At 33.2% G+C, this 21340-nt stretch overlaps 1 protein-coding gene across 1 annotated transcript; it reads left to right on the plus strand.

The window, feature by feature from the left end:
- Positions 1-19264: 19264 nt before the first annotated feature.
- Positions 19265-19801, plus strand: LOC131145696 (proline-rich protein 4-like). Its single transcript, XM_058094894.1, has one exon. The coding sequence runs from the start codon at positions 19265-19267 to the stop codon at positions 19799-19801; it is 537 nt and encodes a 178-aa protein (XP_057950877.1).
- Positions 19802-21340: the final 1539 nt, after the last annotated feature.

The following is a 21340-nucleotide window of genomic DNA, read 5'->3' on the forward strand; positions in this document are numbered from 1 at the left end:
TAATAAATCAAGTTTGAATTCATTGAGAGTATTCAAGTTGAATTTCGAATTTAATGGAGCTTTTTAATTTTATTATTTTTATATTATATATGTCATATAATATACATTTTATAAATGTTTTTAATATTATATATATATATATATATATATATATATATACACATTAATACTAGTTATTAATCAAGTCAACTTTAATTGAGTTGAGCTTGAGTTTAAGTATTTTACTATGTCAACTGCATACCACTATTCACATTTGTTTTTCCTTAAAAGAGCCAGTGGGTGGAAGATGCAGTGAAAATTGGGTACAAAAATACTTTCTTTTTTGGGTAGTCTACTAGGTGCTAATTTTATAACTTATTTCTAGATATAGATATTAATATGAGCGATTGTAATTTTTTTCATGCAGTAAAGTAATGCAGCAGTCTGCACTTGCATCATGGGAATTTGTATCCCAGTAGATATTCCGACAAGATACAAGGGGAATGTGAAGGCTTCGTTAGTATGGGGTTTATGTTAGGTGAGGGGTCATGCCATGGTTAGTATTTTTGATTGTGGGAGGCCTCCTGACAATTTTTTTTTTTTCCAATTCAAACCATTTACTGGACAAGGTCATAGTGTTCTTTAAAAATTATTTTGGTTAGAATTTTTGCTGTGCTTTTTTGTTGTTGTTTTTTTTAAATATTTTTCCGCAGTTTGTGCTTACTGAATTGAAAGTAAAAGGATCAAATTATAATATGTGGTGACAAACTGCTTTCCAATTTTAATATTAGAGTAAAAATTTAAAACCTCAAAACATTTGCACTTGTTGGGAATAGAATTAGTATGCCTAAAATCCAATCTCACATAGTTTGAACACATTTTTTTATCAACAATTTTAATTAATAAATGACATTAGCTGTTTTATCATTTAGTTATTTAATTTACTAAATAAAGATGCTTGATTAAATTTATAGACTTGTCATCATGATGAAGATTATGATAATGAGTGTTAGGCCTTTTACTATTTAATCTAAACTATTCATGATCATAGGATCATTAATATTAGGATATTAGTGATCCGGTTAGATCAATATATATGTGGTGGTCTCTATAAGATAGAGATTAGTTGATCTCATTAACTAAATTACATACATAAATGATGCATATGGAGACATGATCATTAAACAGACTCAATTGAAAATTCCTAATGGTTAGAATTGCCATCAAATTGTCAATAGAATATTTTCTTGAGAAATATGATGTAAGAATTTTCTTTGACTTGAGATCTTCATAATAATTAACACGTTATTTATCGTACTTTGTTTCTGGACACCATTGCTCTAGGGTGATAATTGAAAGGATATTGGGTATGATTTAATACTTTGTAGAATTAATGATTGATCAAGATAGAATCTGTCAACTCTTGGTAATGAGTTTGAGTTCTATGTTATCATTAATTATAACGACTAAATTAAGACTTTGACTAGGGCAATTGAATGAAAGAAGAAAAAGAGTTTCTAAACGACAGTTGAACCATATCCTAGAATATACCCGGAGTTGTAATGACGAAAGAAAATATTACATTATTCTTCTACGAGTTTTTGAACGTAATTGTGTACTTCATACTATCTGATAATTAATGAGTGTTGCTAGACATCAACCTTGATTAATAGATTGGTTTGACCAACTTACTACCAGCTTAGTATTGAACGTACGACGTCGCACACTAATGAATGTTTTGATATTTGCTAGTGGATTATTTATTTTATTATTTGATAATTAAATTAGAGAATTTAATTTAATCAAATAAATAAAATTTTTAGTCCAAATGAAATATTATTATATTTTTGGTTAGCATCGAGAATATAATTAATATTAGAGACAAATTGATGATTTCCTATTTAGAATAGGAAATTGATAACAACTCTTGGTTATTTCATGGACAAAAATAATTTGCCAATATATGTATATTATTATGAAATAATAAAATAACTTATCTCCACCTCTTCACCTACTCTAATACCGCTGTTAGCAGAGGATTAAAACATTCCAAGATAGATTCTATTGGATTATTAGGTGTTCAAAACACGCAACGAAAGATTAAAACAATCCAAGATAAATCTATATGCGTTTAAAAATTATTCTAAATGTTGAAACAATATACCTGAAAATGAATATTGGATATAAAAATTCTTCGATAGTACGAAGATTCTGTGCGTATCCGCACTGAAACTGACCTTTGTAATTAACCCTTTTATCAATGGAAACAGTAGACAAACTGAAACATCTTTGTGCACACAATTCCTTGTTGCAAGTGCAATTACCTTTTCTAATCTCCTTTCTCTATTTCTCTGCGCCTCCCCGTTCTCTAGCGGGAGGAGCCTTTAGTTATTTATTTTATTTTTCTTTAGATATGTCCATGTGTGGAGGGTTTTTTTATAGCAATCACCATTAATAGAGTAGGTGGAGAGGTGGAGATAAGTAAACTCCACCATTAATAGAGTATATGGAGAGGTGGAGATAAGTTATTTTATTATTTCATAACAATATATATATATATATATATATATATATATATATATATATTGGCAAATTATTTTTGTCCATGGAATAACTAAGAAATGTTATCAATTTCTTATTCTAAATAAGAAATCATTAGTTTGTCTCCAATATTAATTATATTCTCGGTGTTAGCAAAAAATATAATAATATTTCATTTGGACTAAATTTTTTTATTTGGTTAAATTAAATTTTCTAATTTAATTATAAAATTATAAAATAGATAATCTACTAGCAAAGATCAGAACACTTGTTAGTGTGTGACCCCATAGGTTCAATATTAAGCCGGTAGTAAGTTGGTCAAACCAATATACTAATCAAGGTTGACATCTAGCAACACTCTTTAATAACCAGATAACATGAAGTATATAATTACGTTTAAGAACCCGTAGAAGAATAATGTAGTATTTTCTTCCATCATTACAGCTCCGAGTATACCCTAGGATATGGTCCAACTGTCAAATCCAATAGGTAACCTACTATGTTTCATGTCTATTATAAGTGACTAATGAACGGCATAAGAAACTTTTTTTTCTTCTTTCATTCAATTGCTTTGGCCAAGGTCTTAATTTAGTCGTTATAATTAATGACAACATAGAGCTCAAACTCATTACCAAGAGTTCATGGATTCTATCTTGATCAATCATTAATTCTACAAGTATTAAATCATACCTAATATCCTATCAATTATCACCCTAGAATAATAAGTGTTCAAAATCAAAGTATGATAAATAAAATGTTAATTACTATGAAAATCTCAGGTCAAAGAAAATTCTTATATCATATTCCTCAAGAAAATATCATATTGACAGATTGATGGTAATTCTAACCATTAGGAATTTTCAATTGAGTTAGTTCAATGATCATATCTCCATATGCATCATCTATATATGTAATTTAGTTAATGAGATCAACTAATTTCTATTTTATAGATACCACCACATATATATTGATCTAATCGGATCATTAATGTCCTAATATTAATGATCATATGACCAAGAACAATTTAGATTAAATAGTAAAAAACCTAATTCTCATTATCACAATCTCCATCTTGATGACAAGCCTATAAATTTAATCAAGGATCTTTATTTAGTTAATTAAATAGCTAAATAATAAAACTGCTAATGTCATTTATTAGTCAAAACTATTGATAAAAAATGTATTCAAACTATGTTAGATTGGATCTTGGGCATACTAATTCTATCCCCAACAATCTCCCACTTGCACAAGAACCAATCGGTTATGCATTTCATTCCTAATTTCCACTTGTGCTTGTCAAACTCCTTTGCACCAAGCGCCTTAGTGAACGAATTTGTTGCATTTTCTTTTCCTTCAATCTTTCGAATTATGACATCTCCACATTCAATAATTTCTCTAATCAAGTGATACCTCCGCAAAATATGTTTGAATTTTTGATGTGATCTTGGTTCATTTGCTTGAGTGATAGCTCCTGTATTGTCACATAATAATGGAACTGGACCCTCTATTGAAGGAACCACACCAAGTTCAATAATGAACTTTTTCATTCAAACTGCTTCCTTAGTAGCCTCACTTGCCGCTATATATTTTGCTCCAGTCACTGAATCAACTACTATAGCTTGTTTTGGAACTTTTCTAGCTTACTACACCCCCATTTAAGGTGTACACATAACCAATAATAGATTCGCTATCATCTTTGTCTAAAGAAAAACTTGCATTAGTTTAACTTTCAAGTTTCAACTTAGAATCTCCATAAATAAGGAATTGGTCTTTAGTTCTTCTCAAGTACTTAAGAATGGTCTTGACCACTTTCCAATGCTCCTCACCAGGATTCGCCTGATATCAACTAGTCACTCCAATTGCATAAGCCACATCAAGTCGTGTACACGTCATGGTATACATGATAGCTCCCATTGCACTAGCATATGGGATTCTACTCATGCATTCTCTCTCTTCAGCTGTTTTAGATAATCCTCCCTGTTGAGAGTAATTACAGTGCCCATTGGTAGATAGCCTCTTTTGGAATTTTCCATGTTATATCTCTTTAAGATGACATCAATGTACATAGAGTGGGAAAGCCCAAGCATCTTCTTAGATCTATCTCTATAGTTCTTTATTCCTAATATATAAGATGCTTCTCCCAAGTCTTTCACGGAGAAATATTTAGATAGCCAAATCTTAGTATTTTGTAATGCTGGTACATCATTCCTAATTAGTATTATATCATCAACATACATCACTAAGAAAATAATCATGCTCCCACTGACCTTTTTGTACACACAAGGCTCTTCTTCACATTTAACAAAATTGAACTTTTCAATTATATATCTTGTTAAAATGAATATTCCAACTCCTAGAAGCTTGCTTTAATCCATAAATGGATCTTTGTAGCTTGCAAAATTTATTAGACAGGGATATGAAACCTTCAGGTTGTGTCATACACACATCCTCTTTCAGCATACCATTATGAAAAGCTATTTTTACATCCATTTGCCATATTTCATAATCATAGTATGCTACTATAGCAAGTAGAATTCGAATTGATTGAGCATTGCCATCCTTCACTTTGATGATATCTCCTAGCAACAAGACGGGCTTTGTAGGTCTCCACCTTTCCATCTACTCCAATCTTTTTCTTATGAACCCATTTACATCCAATAGGTTTGGTATCCTTTGAAGTTTCAACCAAAGTCCATACTTTCTTGACCTTCATGGATTCCATTTCAGATTCCATGGCTTGTTGCCATTTCTTACAGTCAAAACTTTGTATAGCCTCTTCATAGGTCTTAGGGTCATCATCATTAAGATCAACCTCATTTGGCGTTTCATCTTGCACCATTAGATTTAATCTATTTGTTGCATGACGTTGTTGAGTAGACCTTCTAAATAGTTATATTTATTTCTTGTCAAGGAGCAGCTTGACAACCAGGAGACTTATAGTTTAAAGAATAAAATAGAATTATTTATTTGATGCATGCATAAAAAGAATTATTTAATTTTATATTATACGCTTGGACTACCTGGGGAGTATGAAATTTAATTGATTCTTTGCCATAGTGATAGATGAACTCAACTATGCCACTAGGAACTGTAGTAACCCGAAGAATAATAACATTTTAAATATTAGAGGGAGAGATTTGGAGATAATATTAAATAATCATAAATTTAGGAAATTGCCTAGTTTCGTCGACGAACGCAGGGTCTCGTTGACGAAGGTCTTCAGAATTTCGTCGACGAACACAGGGTTTCGTTGACGAGAAAATACCGAGAGATGGTTCGGACTGCTCTGAATTTCGTCGACGAACACAGGGTCTCGTCGATGAATTTTGTGAAGGGCTCATCGACGAGGTGACGTGTCTCATCAACGAACCTGGCCCTATAAATAGTGGAAACCTGGGATTTTTTTACCATTTTCACCGAGCTCTCTCTCTCCTCTCTCTCTCTCTCTACGTCTCCCTCTCCCTTCTCTCTTCGATTCCAGCCCCACCAGTCACCGGATCAACGATCTAGAGCTACCACGACACTTCTGGCGAAGTTCTCTGCGAATCTGCTGGAGCGTATTGTCAGGAAAGCGAAGTTGGATTTTATTCCAAATTCAGGGTAAGGTCTTTTATCCAGTTTTTGACTTCCTGCCAGTTATAGAAAATGATATAGGTGGAAAAATACTGATGTTTTGTTCTGAAAAATGTTGGTTTCAGGGTGTTTTGTTGGAGGCCTTGTAGGTGTTAGGCTTGTATTCCCTAGGGGCTTTCCAGTATTCAGGTAAGGGAAATATGCTATGTTAGGAAATTTCTAAATATTATATAGTTTATTTATTTACTAAAATTATGTATTTTAGTATGGTGTGGCTTGTGATTATGTATATGGTACGAGAATATGTTTTACGAATTTAGTTTCCTAATTTTATGAATTTTAGTATTATGGTTATACGAACTTCAGTATCATGATCTTACGGATTTCAGTACCATGATTTTATGATATTTTAGTACCATGATTTTATGAATCTCAGTACCATGATTATACAAATTTCAGTACTACGGATATGTAGTTCCATGTTATGATTATTCAGATTTCAGTACGTTATGCAGCATCATGGTTATTTCAGTACTTTAGAATTATGGTAAATCAGTTAGTTATATATAGAAATATATTATATGGTATCAGATCCTGTTGGACTTGCAGCTACAGAGCACGGTACTGTTGCTACAGATACTATGTTACTTTACGAGTGCAACCACCTATTCAGATATACGTGGTTAAGTCGACCACCTAGGCCCTTTAAGAGGTTAGGCTCCCCATCCAGATATGGGTTGAGGTGGGCAGGTCGACTGACGGAGTTCAATGATTTATTCCTGGTTGGCCAGCCAGGGTAAATCTAGCATACGGGCTGCACAACCTTGTCATGAGGGGGCATGTCATAACACAGATAGCCACAGGGAACAGTTTCAGTTATTATTACATACGTATGGATTTACGGGTTCGGGGACCCTACTTATGTACACTAGAAGTATTTTGAATTATAACTTACAATACTGTTATGTTAAGTAACATGGAAAGGGGATGCATTTTCTTACTTACACTGTACTTAAACATATCCAGTTATACATGTTTATATGAAATCAGATTTAGCATAATATTGTTAGCTCATTTGCCACACACTAGTAATAGCATATTTCTTCTTACTGAGCGTTGACTCATCCCAGTGTTGAAATATTTTTCAGGTGATCCAGGTAGGTGAGCAGACAAAGCTCGCAAATAGAGGGGTATCTGTAGTGCCCTGTCAGAGAGTGAGTATCATTTTGGGAACGTTTTTGTAAACCCTAGCTAGCCGAGGGTATTTTTGGGAAACAAATATAGGTACATATTTTGGAAACATGTAGTACTCTAGTATTATGTGGTATTGTATATAATGGTTATGGTTATGTTTGTATGATTTCCGCTTCTTGCTGCTTAGGTTTATGAATGGGTTTTTCCTTAGTATGGTATCAGAGCATGTAGAATATTATAATATGAAAAAAAAAAAAAAATACTAGTTAATTAAGCAGGTTGTTACAGGAACGACCTGACAACCACAAGATCGTTTGATATGGAGCTAATTATGGACGTTGTATAGAGATACAATTGGTAAAAGTACCTACTTTTAAAATATGCATGAGAAACGACTTGACTACTAAGGGGCTCGTTCATATTGTTAGAAGATTCCTATACTCCACTAAAAGAAAATAAAGTTCTTTATAACTACAATGAGGGTAATGTAGTTCATGTTATTAGTGGAAATATCATTTAGGTAAAAGCTAATGTCTTTATGATATAGTGTTCTTACAATATTTTATTTTTTCCTAATATCAGAATTCTCAAAATGTTTGCTATATCATTGCGTGGTATACTTGATATCAGCAAATTGGTTGGGCCAAATTTTGATGATTGATACCAAAATTTGACAATTGTTCTCATGCATGAAAAACTTATCGATATAATCAATGAGCCTGTCAAAGAAGCCCCATCTCTGGATGATACTAAGGCTACCGAGAATTTTCAAAAATACTTGGAAAAAAGTCTTATTGCCAAATGCATCATACTGGCATCTATGAGTTCTGAACTTCAGAGGAAATATTAGGATATGGATCCACCTGCAATCATGGAACATCTTAAGAAGATGTATGGTGCACAAAGTAGGACAACTAGATACCAACTATCTAAGGCTTTATTTAAATCTACACTGACTGTGAGCTCTCAAGTTGGGCCTCGTGTGATCAATATGATTGATCTTATTGAACAACTTTAGAAGATGGGGTGCACACTTGGCAAGGAGCTTTCTTAATATTTGATTTTGCAGTCCCTACCTGGTTCCTTTTCACAATTCATTATTAACTACAACATGAATAACATGAGTTGTGATCTTCATGAGATGCTCACTATGTTGGTTGATTATTATGAGAATCAAATTGCATTTGAGAAGAATAAAGGAATTATCATGTTGGTTGGTAGTTCTTCCAAAAGGAAGGGTAAGGGTAAGAAAAAGCCTACTGCACCTAAAGGTGGTGTGACCAAACCTAATGGCAAAGAGGGCAAAGCTAATCAAGCTGATAGTGAATGTTTCTTCTTGCAAGAAGAAAGGTCATTGGAAGAGAAATTGCAAGGATTATCTTGCATCTCTAAAGAAATCAGGTGAGACTTTCATGAAAAATGTTTTCATGATTTCTTTAACTGTCACTGATTCTTCAATGTGGGTATTAGATACTGACAGTAGTTTTAACATCTGCAATATGTTCCAAGGACTTCAAATCAATGAGAGGTTGAAGAAAGGAGAAGTTTATCTTCAAGTTAGGAATCGTGCAAAGGTTGCAGCCCTAGCTGTAGGATCAATTTCTCTAATACTGCCTATGGGCAAAGTATTCGTGTTATAAAATTGCTATTATGTTCCGAAATTTGTTTCAAACATAATTTCAGTTTCTATGTTGGACAAGTGTGGTTTTCGCATTATTTTAAATAATAAAATTTGCTCTATTTATCTTAATGATGATTTATATGTGAATGGTTGTCTCCAACATAGTATTCATGTCTTACCTAGTGTGCATGCTAATACGATTATGCATGTTCCTAGTCTTAAGAGAAAAAGAGATTGCTCAAGTAAATCAAATGTATCTTTGGCACTGTAGGCTTGGTCATATTGGAAAGAAAAGATTTAACAAGTTGTACAAGGAGGGTTACCTTGACAATTATGATTATGAATCATATCTAACTTGTGAATCTTGTTTCAAAGGGAAAAATGACCATATCTCTATTTGTTGGAATTGAAGAAACAACTTCTGAATAATTGGGACTAATTCATTCAGATATTTGTGGGCCCATGAAAATTCAAGCCAAAGGAGGATATTCTTACTTTATCATATTCACTAACGATATGTCAAGATATGGATTTGTGTATCTTATGAAACACAAATGTTGACTTTTTGAGTCCGATCCCTATTTTGATTATGACAAACCTCTGTTTCTCATCTGTGTGCTAAGTATATAAACAAGTTTATTTTTGTTGGAATTGGTGTATTCTCAAGAGGGGGGGGGGTGGATTGGGTACTAAAAATTTATTCTTAGGTTCAACCAAACCAGCAGCAGTAATACACAACCTAGTGTCTTTCTAAGCATATACCAATGCACAGATAAATATAATATGCAAAAATTAAATCATGCGCAACATTCACAATTTATCAAATATAACATACATGTGCAAGAATATAAAGTGTAAGAACTTAAAAGCAGACACACAATATGTTATCGAGATTCGGCTAATACTGCCTACGTCCCCTCCTCAAACTCACAAGTAAAAGGATTCCACTAGTTGCTCACTTCATGGGTGGAGCGACACCGTTTATAACACCTTATAGGCTGGTGTACCTAGTTCTCCTAACCGGGTCTAAATCAATCTGGTGCTCACCTAACCGAGTCTGAGCAATTCAAGACTTTTTACATGGCAAGTCCCCCTCTTCCAACCACACGTCAGGAATACAAAAAATAATCAAATAATTTTTGTACAATTGTAATGCTTTTAATACAAGCAAATGATGTACAACAATAAGTTCAAATGCACTCTAGTATGATAAAGATTTATGCTCAGTAGATAATATGTGTAAATATCTCTCCAAAGATAATATATGAAATATACGAGAGATATTGATCTTTTAGTTAAAAAAAAATATGTATATCAAGAAAACTTCAAAGATCTAGTGCTTTAAAAAATTATCTACAAATATATTTTCAAGATCAAGTGCAGGAGATATTTGATATAGCTCAAAAGAAATTGTTTAGCAATAAGCACAACGTATAGCTCTTGAGTCTAGCAATGAAGATGCTAAAGACTCCCAAGCAAGAATGAGATTTTCCCAAATAATATTTATCAATATGAAATGATTTGGGAAAACTGTCTAAGCTAACTCTTAAGAAATATTTTCAAAAGATTATGCAAGGTAAGACTTTAAGCTTCAACAATAATATTATAAATGAGCACACAACATAAGAAATCAAGCTCTCTTAAAGTTGCAATTGATTTGCAAGATGAGGAGTATAAAGATGCAACTCTCCTTTTGTAAAAGATTTTAGCAAGAAATAAATAAAGAGAGAGTATAAAATGTGCTTGGAAAATAATGTGTATAAGCAATGGACACACAAAAATTTGAGAGAGAATTTTTTTGCTAATCAAAATGCTAATCTCCCTTTAATCAGGGCAAACAGAGAAGTATATATAGTTTTTCTAAAAATATAACCATTGGGGACACAATGGTAATTTTAGAAAAGATTAATTAAATTTTTAACCCCAATTATTGTGGTTAATTTTAATGAACCTGAGAGGTTCGGTCGCCCGATTCACAGGGCCAGTCATCCGAAAAGACACAAGGATGATATTGGGTTTGGGTGACTGAGAACAAGACCGGTTGGCTAAGCCTAAGGTGATTTCCCAAACCTTCGTAAGTTTGGGCGCCCATTCTTAAGGTCGGTTTGCTGAAAGGGTGAATTTAGTTAATCGAAGGTATTTTGAACTGATGGTTCGGTCAGCTGGGGTAGGTAGGAAAAATCAACTTCAAAGTTCGGTCAACCGTGGACAATTAGTTCAAATATGGTTTGGTCGCCCGAACCTTAGTCAACGTGTTGACTTTCGGTCTGTTCGGTCGATCGAGGCGTTTATAACGCCTTAAGGTCAGTTGCCAAAAGCCCTTTCAAAATGCAAGTTAGGTCCTGATTTTTATTTAGAAGTCACCCCTATTCATATAGGTATAACTTTTAAGATATAGGAAATTTTTCATGAAGTGCTTGGGGACCTAAGGTCATTCGACGGCCTAGGCTTTTAAATTAAGCCCAAAAAATCTGGCGTCGGTCGACTGAAGTCTTTGTAAAGGTTTATTTTAGCTCTAATCTTTGCCCTAACCAATTAATTATTAAAAAAAAGTTTTTCTATGAAAAGTGTTGGACCCTAGGGTTTGTCTACGACCTTTGAGCATTCAATCCTTATTATGCATGAGATGCAAATATTACATATCAGAAAACTAAATGCAATTACAATAAAATTAACTGTCTTCTTCTTTCTTCTTTTGCTCATCTGTCATCTTTGCATAATGCCACACGATATGAGATTTAAGATCCATCTTGGCTTCCATTTTCCTGTCCCTTATGTGTGATCTAAAAGATGAACCTATTCACATGTTAAATACACACATAAGTAGCTTGTACTTTGTCAGCATCAAAATAGAGATTGAACTCAAAAATTCAATAATTTTTCTAAGCACGAAAAATAGATGGGAAATGGAAGCCGTGAAAGTACATAAATGATAATATCCTAGCATATTCCATGGACAATCAGAGGATCAGAACTTGAAGACTTCATTTATTTTTCAATTGTAATAGTAATTATGGTTTAATTATGCATGCATCTCATGATTTTATTTGAAGCTCAAACAAATGACTTAGATTGACCTTAGGAACCACGATATTTTCATGAAAAACCTTTTTATTCAAATTTAAACTTATACCAAAAGATTTAAAATGATTTTGAAGTTAAAAGAAGGCAAAAACCAATTTTTACAAAGGGGTCGGTCTACTGCCCAGTTGACTAAATAGTAGAGATGAGCAATTTTATTGATCAATTTGTTCTCATCTTAAAATATGTTCAACATGAAAATATAGGAATTTTTCCTCAACTTTCTTTTGATATCAAGAATGCCCCATTTGGAGTTTTTAGAAAACGTCATGGCCAAAACACTTAAAGGTTTCCGTAGCAAAAAAATTCCTTTCATGTTTCTTTTGTTTCATTGATGGACATTTTTCTCAATACATAACTTCTTATCTTAAAAAGTGTTCAACATTAAAGGTGTGAGATTTTCTCTTAACTTTTTATAGATACCAAGAACGTCCAAATTAGAGTTATATACAAAAAGTTATGGTCAAAACACTGAAGGGTCTGTATAGAAAACTTGAGGCTACTCGACCAAGGCTTCACTCCAGCCGACCGAAGCTCGCGGATTTCAAGCCCTAGTCAACCAAACTTGGCCTCAGTCAACCAACCCTCTCGGGAAAGTGTCTCAATGGCTAGAAAACAGTTATTTTTCAAAATAAAATAATATTTTAAGGTCCCAACGACCATATAACGGCTATATCTCCTTTTGGCCTATAAATACAAGCCCATTTGACATGAAAAATGTTAGAGAATCACATTAAAATTAGTTTTAATCCTTCTTTGATTCTCTCACATTTCCATACCCCATTTGTTCTTTAAATTCTCATTTTTCTCCTACTCTTCTTTTATTTGAAAATCATTTTGGGAGAAAATACTCTTGAGGGTTTTTATGTGAAGAAGCTTGAGCATATATCATACATATATATTGCTTGATGACCATCTTCTTTTATATTTTTAAAGGTAATATTTCTCCTCTTCCTTCTTGAAAATCATTTTTGAGGAAAATATTTTTGGGGTTATATTTGAAGAGGCTTGAGCATATATCTTTCATATATATATATATATATATATATATATATATATATATATATATATTGCTTGAAGTCCTCTTCTTTTATTGTTTTACAAAGATCAAATTTCTTCCTTACTCCTCTCTTGAAAAATTATTTTTAGAGAAATCTCTTTGTCATCCAAGTATGACTTGAGCATATATCTTACATCCATATATATATATATATTGGTTGTGAGCCTACTTGTTCTTTTATGTATCAAAGGTCAAAATTCTCCTACACTTTTATTTGAAAAATATTTTTGGAGAAAATTTTTAAGTAAATCCTTGAGAGCCTTGAGCAACATATTTGTTCCTTGAACATCATTTGAAAAATCATTTTGGGAAATTTCTTGAGGATATTGAAAGTCGAACCTTAAGCATAATACTTTTTCTTAACAGGTTTCACATATTTTTGAGAAAATTATTTTTCATACTCTAGGTTTTTAAATTGGAAAATATTTTAGAGAGAAAAATCACACACTCACTTGAGCTTTTATTTCATATCATGATTGAGTGCATTGTGCTTAAATTTGTACATTTCTGCTTAGTTTAGAAGCATTTATTTGTACAAATGTTTTTATTATTTATTATTGTTGTTTTCCCGGAATAAGGCCGAACGAGGATTGCACTAGCCTGTAACATGCACGAGATTGGTCCAGACTCAGTTAAGGAGAGTCCCGGATTGGTTCAGACTTGATTAGGAGAATTAGGATTTGCACAATCCTGTAAAGTGTGTACGGTTACAGCTCAACCCTGTAATTGAGTTGGGGAGTCTTCGCCCCGTAAAGAGAAGTGTAAGTGGCATCACTCTGCTTGGTTAAATTAAGCATTTAAATCATTGGGCTACTAGCTCAAGGTGGAGACGTAGGCAGATTTGACTGAACCTCGATACCAAATATCATGTTCTCTTTTCCCTACGCTATTTATTTTCTGCACTTGCATGCTTATATTTAAATTGATGTGAATTTTATTTTTATTTTAAATATCTACATACATTATATTACTTGTGGGATTTGAGATTGATTGGGAATACTGAGATTGTTTTTAAATTATTTTTAAATAATTGCTCAGTTAAAACATTTCTGATAATACTAATTAAATAGAAAGACCCTAGGTTGTGCAATACTACTTGTTGGTTTAGAATTAAGACATAATTGACCTAAGAATTTTTATATACCCAATTCACCCCCATCCCCTCTTGGGAATACACCAATTCTAACAAATCTAACCGGATCATTAATGCCCTAATATTAATGATCATATGACCAAGAACAATTTAGATTAAATAATAAAAGGCCTAACTCTCATTATCACAATCTCCATCATGATGACAAGCCTATAAATTTAATCAAAGATCTTTATTTAATTACTTAAATAACTAAATAATAAAACTGCAAATGTCATTTATTAATCAAAACTGTTGATAAAAAATGTGTTCAAACTATGGGAGATTGGATCTTGGGCATAAAAATTTATCCCCAACAATCTCCCACTTGCACTAGAACCAATCGGTAATGTATTTCATTCCCAATTTTCACTTGTGTTTGTCAAACTCTTCGCACCAAGCGCCTTAGTGAACATATTTGCTGCATTTTATTTTCCTTCAATATTTTGAATTATGACTTCTCCATATTCAATGATTTCTCTAATCAAGTGATAACAACAACAACAACAACAACAACAACAAAACCAAGCCTTACTCCCACTAAGTGGAGTTGGCTATATGAATCCTTTTCCGCCAATCTATGCGATCATAAACCATTTCTTTTGATAGATTCAAGGATATTAAATCCTTACTCACTATCTCCTCCCAAGTTATTTTAGGTCTATCGCTACCCCTTCTATGGCCCCCCCCCCCCCCCCACAGTAACTAAGTCACTCTTCCTTATAAGTGCACTATAAGGCCTACGTTGCAAGTGTCCATACCATCTGGGTCACCCCTCCCTTATCTTATCTTCTATAGGAGTTACACCTAACTTACCACGAATATGTTCATTCTTTAATTTATCTTTCAATGTAATAACACTCATCCATCTAAGCATTCTCATCTCGGCAACTTTTACTTTTTGGATATTATGTTTTTTCGTTACCCAACATTCCGATCCATATAGCATAGTTGGTCTTATAGCTGTCCTATAAAACTTCTCTTTTAATTTTAAGGGTATTCTATGATCACATAACACACTTGAAACATTTCTCCATTTTACCAAACCTGCTTTAACTCTATGCATTACATTATCTTCAATTTCTCCTTTAACTTGCATAATAGATCCAAGGTATCGAAATTTACAAGTGCTATTTATTTCTTCATCATTAAGTTTAACTTTGTCTCTAATATTCCTCCTATAATTACTAAAATTACATTTCATATATTCTGTTTTATTTTTATTTATCTTAAAGCCTCTAGATTCTAATGTTTTTCTCCATAATTCTAACTCAGTCTCTACTCCATCCCTACTTTTCTCAATTAATACAATATCATCTGCAAACAACATACACCATGGAACCTCCTTTGAACACTCTTAGTCAATTGGTCCATCACTAAAACAAAAAGATAAGGACTCAAAACAGATCCTTAATATACACCTATGGTAATTGGAAATTCTCTAATTTCTCCATCTATAGTCTTAACACTAGTCATTCCTCCATCGTACATATCCTTAATGACATTGGTATACTTACAACATACACCTTTTTTTTCTAAAACCCACCATAGAACTTCCCTAGGTATCCTATCATATGTTTTCTCAAGAAAACACACATGAGCCTTTGAATCTTGCAATGGATATACAAGATTCACAAGCAATAGAAGGATTTCTCCACAAAAATATTTATCAAAGAAAATATATGGAGAAATAATAAGATGACTCTCACAAAATGATTTTCAAAAGGAGACGTGAATGAGAGTGAATGTTAAGTTTTATGCCTAAAATAAATACTCAAAAGAAAATTTCTCTCTTCCAAAACATTTCTTGAAACAAAAAATAAAAAATGAAAATAGAGAAGGAGTGTAAAATTTTGCCCCAAAATGATTTTTGAAGTGAAAGTGAATATGGGGGAACTTTGATTAGAAAAAGATTTGAGAGGATTTTTAAATTAATCAAAGTTACTAATTTAACTTATGGAAGAGGTATATATAGAGTTTGGGGAAATTATGACCGTTAGGGACACACTCGATATTTTTAAAATTTTTAAGTAAAAAATTAAGTCTGATTAGCACTGAAAATTAAGTCAACTTGAGAGGTTTGGTTGACCTAGGACATCATTGGTTGACCTAGGACAACGTCGGTCGACCGTCCTTTGTAAAAATTTGAAATTTTCAAGTAGGCTCGGTTGACCTAGGGTGATGCCAGTCGACTGGCTGAAGGCGATTCTGAACCCTTCATAGGTTCGGTCAACCTAGGCACAAGGCCGGTCGACTTTCAAGGAGGGTCAGTCGGCCATGGTCATTTTGAACCAAATCGCTGGTCGGCTGAGGAAGGTATAAAGGAGGTTGGTTGACTGTGGAAGCTTAGTTCGCAAAATGGTCGATCGACCGGGCACATAGGACAAGTTGGTCGGCCAAGATGCGTTTGAACGAAAAAGGATCGATCGACCAAGGGTTTTTAATTAAGCCAAAAAATATAACATCGGTTGACCTATGGTTGACCGAAGTCTTTGTAAAATTAATTTTAGCCCAGTTTTTGCCCTAATTTCGACCCTAAAGATATTTCCAAAATCTTGTTAATTTTATTTTAACTTTTATGAAGATGATTTTTGATGAAAAAATCAGTGCCTTAAGGTCTGCCTACGACCTTTGATTCCCTATGATCAGCCTATGGTACTGTTTGAGCATTCAAATCATATCATGTAAGATATATGCATTATTACAGACTAGATATGAAAACTAAATGCAATTACAATAAACACAAATATGTCTTCTTTTTCTTTTTTTGCTCTTCTGTCTTCTATGGAATGCGCCAATTAAGAGTATAATCTTCAGGTTCCTCCTGGTTTCCATGTCCCTTGTTCTTATGTGTGAGTTGAAACATGACCCGTTCAAGCACTAAATACACACATAAGAAACATGTGTTTTGTTAACATCAAAATAGGGATCGAACTCAAAAAGTCAATAAGATCAATATATATGTCGTGGTCTCTATAAGATATAGATTAATTGATCTCATTAACTAAATTACATATATAGATGATGTATATAGATAAATGATCATTGAACTGACTCAATTGAAAATTCCTAATGGTTAGAATTACCATCAAATTGTTAATAGAATATTTTCTTGAAAATATAATGTAAGAATTTTCTTTGACCTGAGATCTTCATAATAATTAACATGTTATTTATTATACTTTGATTCTGGACACCTATTGCCCTACGGTGATTATTGAAAGGATATTGAGTATGATTTAATACTTGTAGAATTAATGATTAATCAAGATGGAATCCGTCAACTCTATGTAATGAGTTTGAGCTCTGTGTTTTCATTAATTATAACAACTAAATTAAGACAATGACTAGAGCAATTGAATGAAAGAAAAAAAAAAGTTTTTTATGTCGTTCATTAGTCAGTTATAATAGACATGGAGCATGGTAGGTTACCTATTGGGATTTGACAGTTGGACTATATCTTAGGGTACTTCATGCTATCTGATTATTAAGGAGTGTTGCTAGACGCCAACCTTGATTAGTAGATTGGTTTGACCAACTTATTACCGGCTTAGTATTGAACCTATGGGGTCGCACACTAACGAGTGTTCTGATCTTTGCTAGTGGATTATCTATTTTAGTATTTGATAATTAAATTAGAAAATTTAATTTAAAGTAAATAAAAATTTTTTTAGTCCAAATGAAATATTATTATATTTTTGGTTAGCATCGAGAATATAATTAATATTGGAAACAAACTAATGCTTTTCTATTTAGAATAAGAAATTGATAACATCTCTTAGTTATTTCATGGACAAAAATAATTTGCCATTATATGTATATTGTTATGAAATAATAAAATAACTTATCTCCACCTCTCCACCTACTCTATTAATGGTGATTGCAATAAAAATCCCTCCCAACATGGACATATCTAGAGAAAAATAAAAAAAAATGGTTCCTCCTGCTAGAGAATAGGGAGGCATAGAGAAATAAAGAAATTATAGGAGAATAAAGAAGGTAGTTGCACTTGCAACAAGAAATTCTATGCACAGTGATATTTCAGTTAGTCTACTATTTCCATTGATAAAAGGGTTGATTACAAAGGTCACTTTCAGTGTGGATATACACAGAATCTTTGTACTTTTGAAGAATTTTTATATCCAATATTCGTTTCCAAGTATATTGTTTCAATATTTAGAATAATTTTTAAATGCAAATAGATCTATCTTGGATTGTGTTAATCTTCCGTTGACAGCATTAAAAAAAAAAATCATCTTGCCTCCATCGCAACATTCTTATTTGAGATGCAATTTGCATGAAAAATATTCAAATTTCTTTTCACGAAAAAAACCTCTAGCTATGTTTTCTTTCCAAACATATAATTAGAGTTCTGCTGAGTATTTTTTAACACAATTTGCATGAGAATTTTTTAAAATTTCATATAAATTTAAACTTAAAATTTGAATTTTATTTTTCAGAGTTATAAAAATGAACATACGTTTGCTTCTAAGGATGGTTGAGGTGGTAAACTTAAAACTTTCATAGTTGAATAATTAGGATTCGAGTTTTGGTGATTATAACTTTTTATTTAAAATAATATTTTAATATTTATATGGAAAAGAGTAAATGAACGAACTCATATTCTGTAAATTAGCTGAATGCATAAAGTATCTTTAATATTTAAAAAAAAAAAATGAAAACATGCGAAAATAAAACTATGCAATCCACATTTTTCTTCTTCTTTCTTCTTTTGCATTTAGTTTGGTTTTGCTTTTGCATGCATGAATGAGGAATGAGAACACAAGCTTGACTTTTATGATGGAAAAATGGAAAGGTCAAAAGTGAAATAAAGAGATCCAGCATAAGGAAATCGGCGGTGGCGTTTTCCGATGCGTATTGTCCAACTTCTCAACTCAATGGGACCCGTCGCCCACTCTTCCCCTGACGGAAAGCGTTCCCCCAGTCGGAATGAAGGAAAAATTCGCTGAAGACGCGTTAACACGCGTCGCATTCCCAGTGGTCAACCCCCACTATAAAATGGACCCCTTCCGATCTCAAAACTTCAACACCTGATCACCAACCCAAGTTTAATTAATCCACTATGGCCGCCACCAAGTGCTTACTGCTGTTGCTCCTAGCAGTGGTGGCTCTTCACACAACCACCGCCAGCTCTCTCCCCGCCGATGACCACCGCAAGCCTCCCCCTTTGCCCCACAAACCACCGCCGGAGCACGGCCTGCCACCTCCCCACGGCCCCAAGCCTCCTCCATTGGACAACCCGCACCCAACCTTCGACAAACCCATAAAGCTGGGAAAGAAGCCGCCAACCCCACTTGACAAACCGCCCAAGCCACACAAACCGTCGGTCGACCACAAACCACCGACTGGGCCGGTAGATAAACCGCTGCCTAAAGGGGTGAAACCACCGCCGAAAGAGCACAAGCCATTATTCCCACCTCACGGCGGTCACTTCCCCGGTCACCCTCCGGTGGGGAATGCCGAAAAGTCAATTCCTAAGCCACCTCGCAAACTGCCGGTGCCGCCTCCAACTGCTCCGTTTAAGAAGCAGCCACAGCCGGCACCTAAGAAACCGCAGCCGAGCTGGCCACCGCACGGCCCTCCATCTACCACCCATTAGAGCTCCGATGATGTAGTAGTATTGACTAGAAATAAGTAAATAAGAGGAGCTATTGTGAATTGATTGATGGAATGTGCATGTGCACTAGTACGTACGTACGTATGCTACTGTTTGCAACAGAGTTGATGAGTTGAGAGTATGTAGATTCATATTATATCACCAGTTTTACGTCATGGGTACTTAATTAAGTCTAGTAAATCACTTTTATATATATATGTACTTTTCATGTTATGATCTTAATCGTTGCTTAAGAAGTTCTTTTTTTTTTTAAAAAAAGTGCTAAATTTTAATAAGTACTAATTATAAGTGCAGAATTGAAAAAATATTGAAAGTTGTAAGTGATTTTAAGTTATATTTAAAACAAGTGGTATTTGAATATTTATTTTTATTGTATGGTAGTGTATTATTATTTTTAAAGATATTCTTCATTCCGTAATGAATTATATTTCTTTAATAATTAATATATTATAAATATAATAAAATAACTATATATGATCATTTTATAATGTATTTTTTAAATTATAAAATAGCCACTAAATTTTTATATTTATAAAATTGACGCTGTCTATAAACAGTGCCACTTATAACGGTCAAAGTTATCTTAAATTATTTCTCAAAATTTACGTATTTAATACATTTATTCAAAGGGTGGTCCCTCTATATGAGATTTAGTTAGAATGTTTTTATTTGAAGATATTGTATTAGTACTTGAGCCCATTATAATGACATCGAACCCACAATGTTGGATATACACCAAATAACATATAGGGATGATAATTAACTTGCTTGTTAGAAAATGTACGTGAAATTGTCATTTGAACGATTTCTTCAATTTTTTTTTCACAAGTTCAAAGGTAGATTTAAATGAGGTCGGACTTTCCCCAAGAGAAAAATATTGAAACAATGACCTCAACTTAACCAGCTCAAGTGATGAGGATGAACTTATGACACTGGTGACCCTAAGGTCGTGGGTTAAGTTCGATTTCCCATTCAGATATTATGTTGGTGAATTATTAGGGGCGCGTCAATGAATATACAGTAACATTTCACTTCTCCGAATTTGGTGTCATAGTATCCAATGTGGCGTGATGAAGGCTGAAGTCTCCAGATAAAAAAAAATAAAAATAAAATTATTGACCAATGAAATAAAAACATTTATAGTTTGAAATGAGTTTGGTTTTGTATGATGCTGCATTGCAATCGTGGAAGAAATTCCATGTGAGACTAGCTGCGAGGGCAATTGATCAAATGTAACTAAAGAGGCGTGAGATGATTTAGAAATTCAATGAGACAAGCAAAGACTTAACTGGACAACTTGAGAAGGCTTTCTTAATATTTTTTTTGTTGGAGTTATGAGGTGAAAAGAAATTTATACCGTAGAGGGAACCAAATTTTATCATTTCAATATATAAAATTGCATATTTGGAGAATACTTAGTAGTTAAAATACAATGCAAATATGATTTTGCAATTATTTTTCTAACATGACATGATAGACACAGAATCACAGATAAACAAAAGCTCTGCAATAGATGCTTTT

This window comes from Malania oleifera, chromosome 13 (assembly GCF_029873635.1).
Source record: "Malania oleifera isolate guangnan ecotype guangnan chromosome 13, ASM2987363v1, whole genome shotgun sequence".
NCBI classification, from domain to species: domain Eukaryota; kingdom Viridiplantae; phylum Streptophyta; class Magnoliopsida; order Santalales; family Ximeniaceae; genus Malania; species Malania oleifera.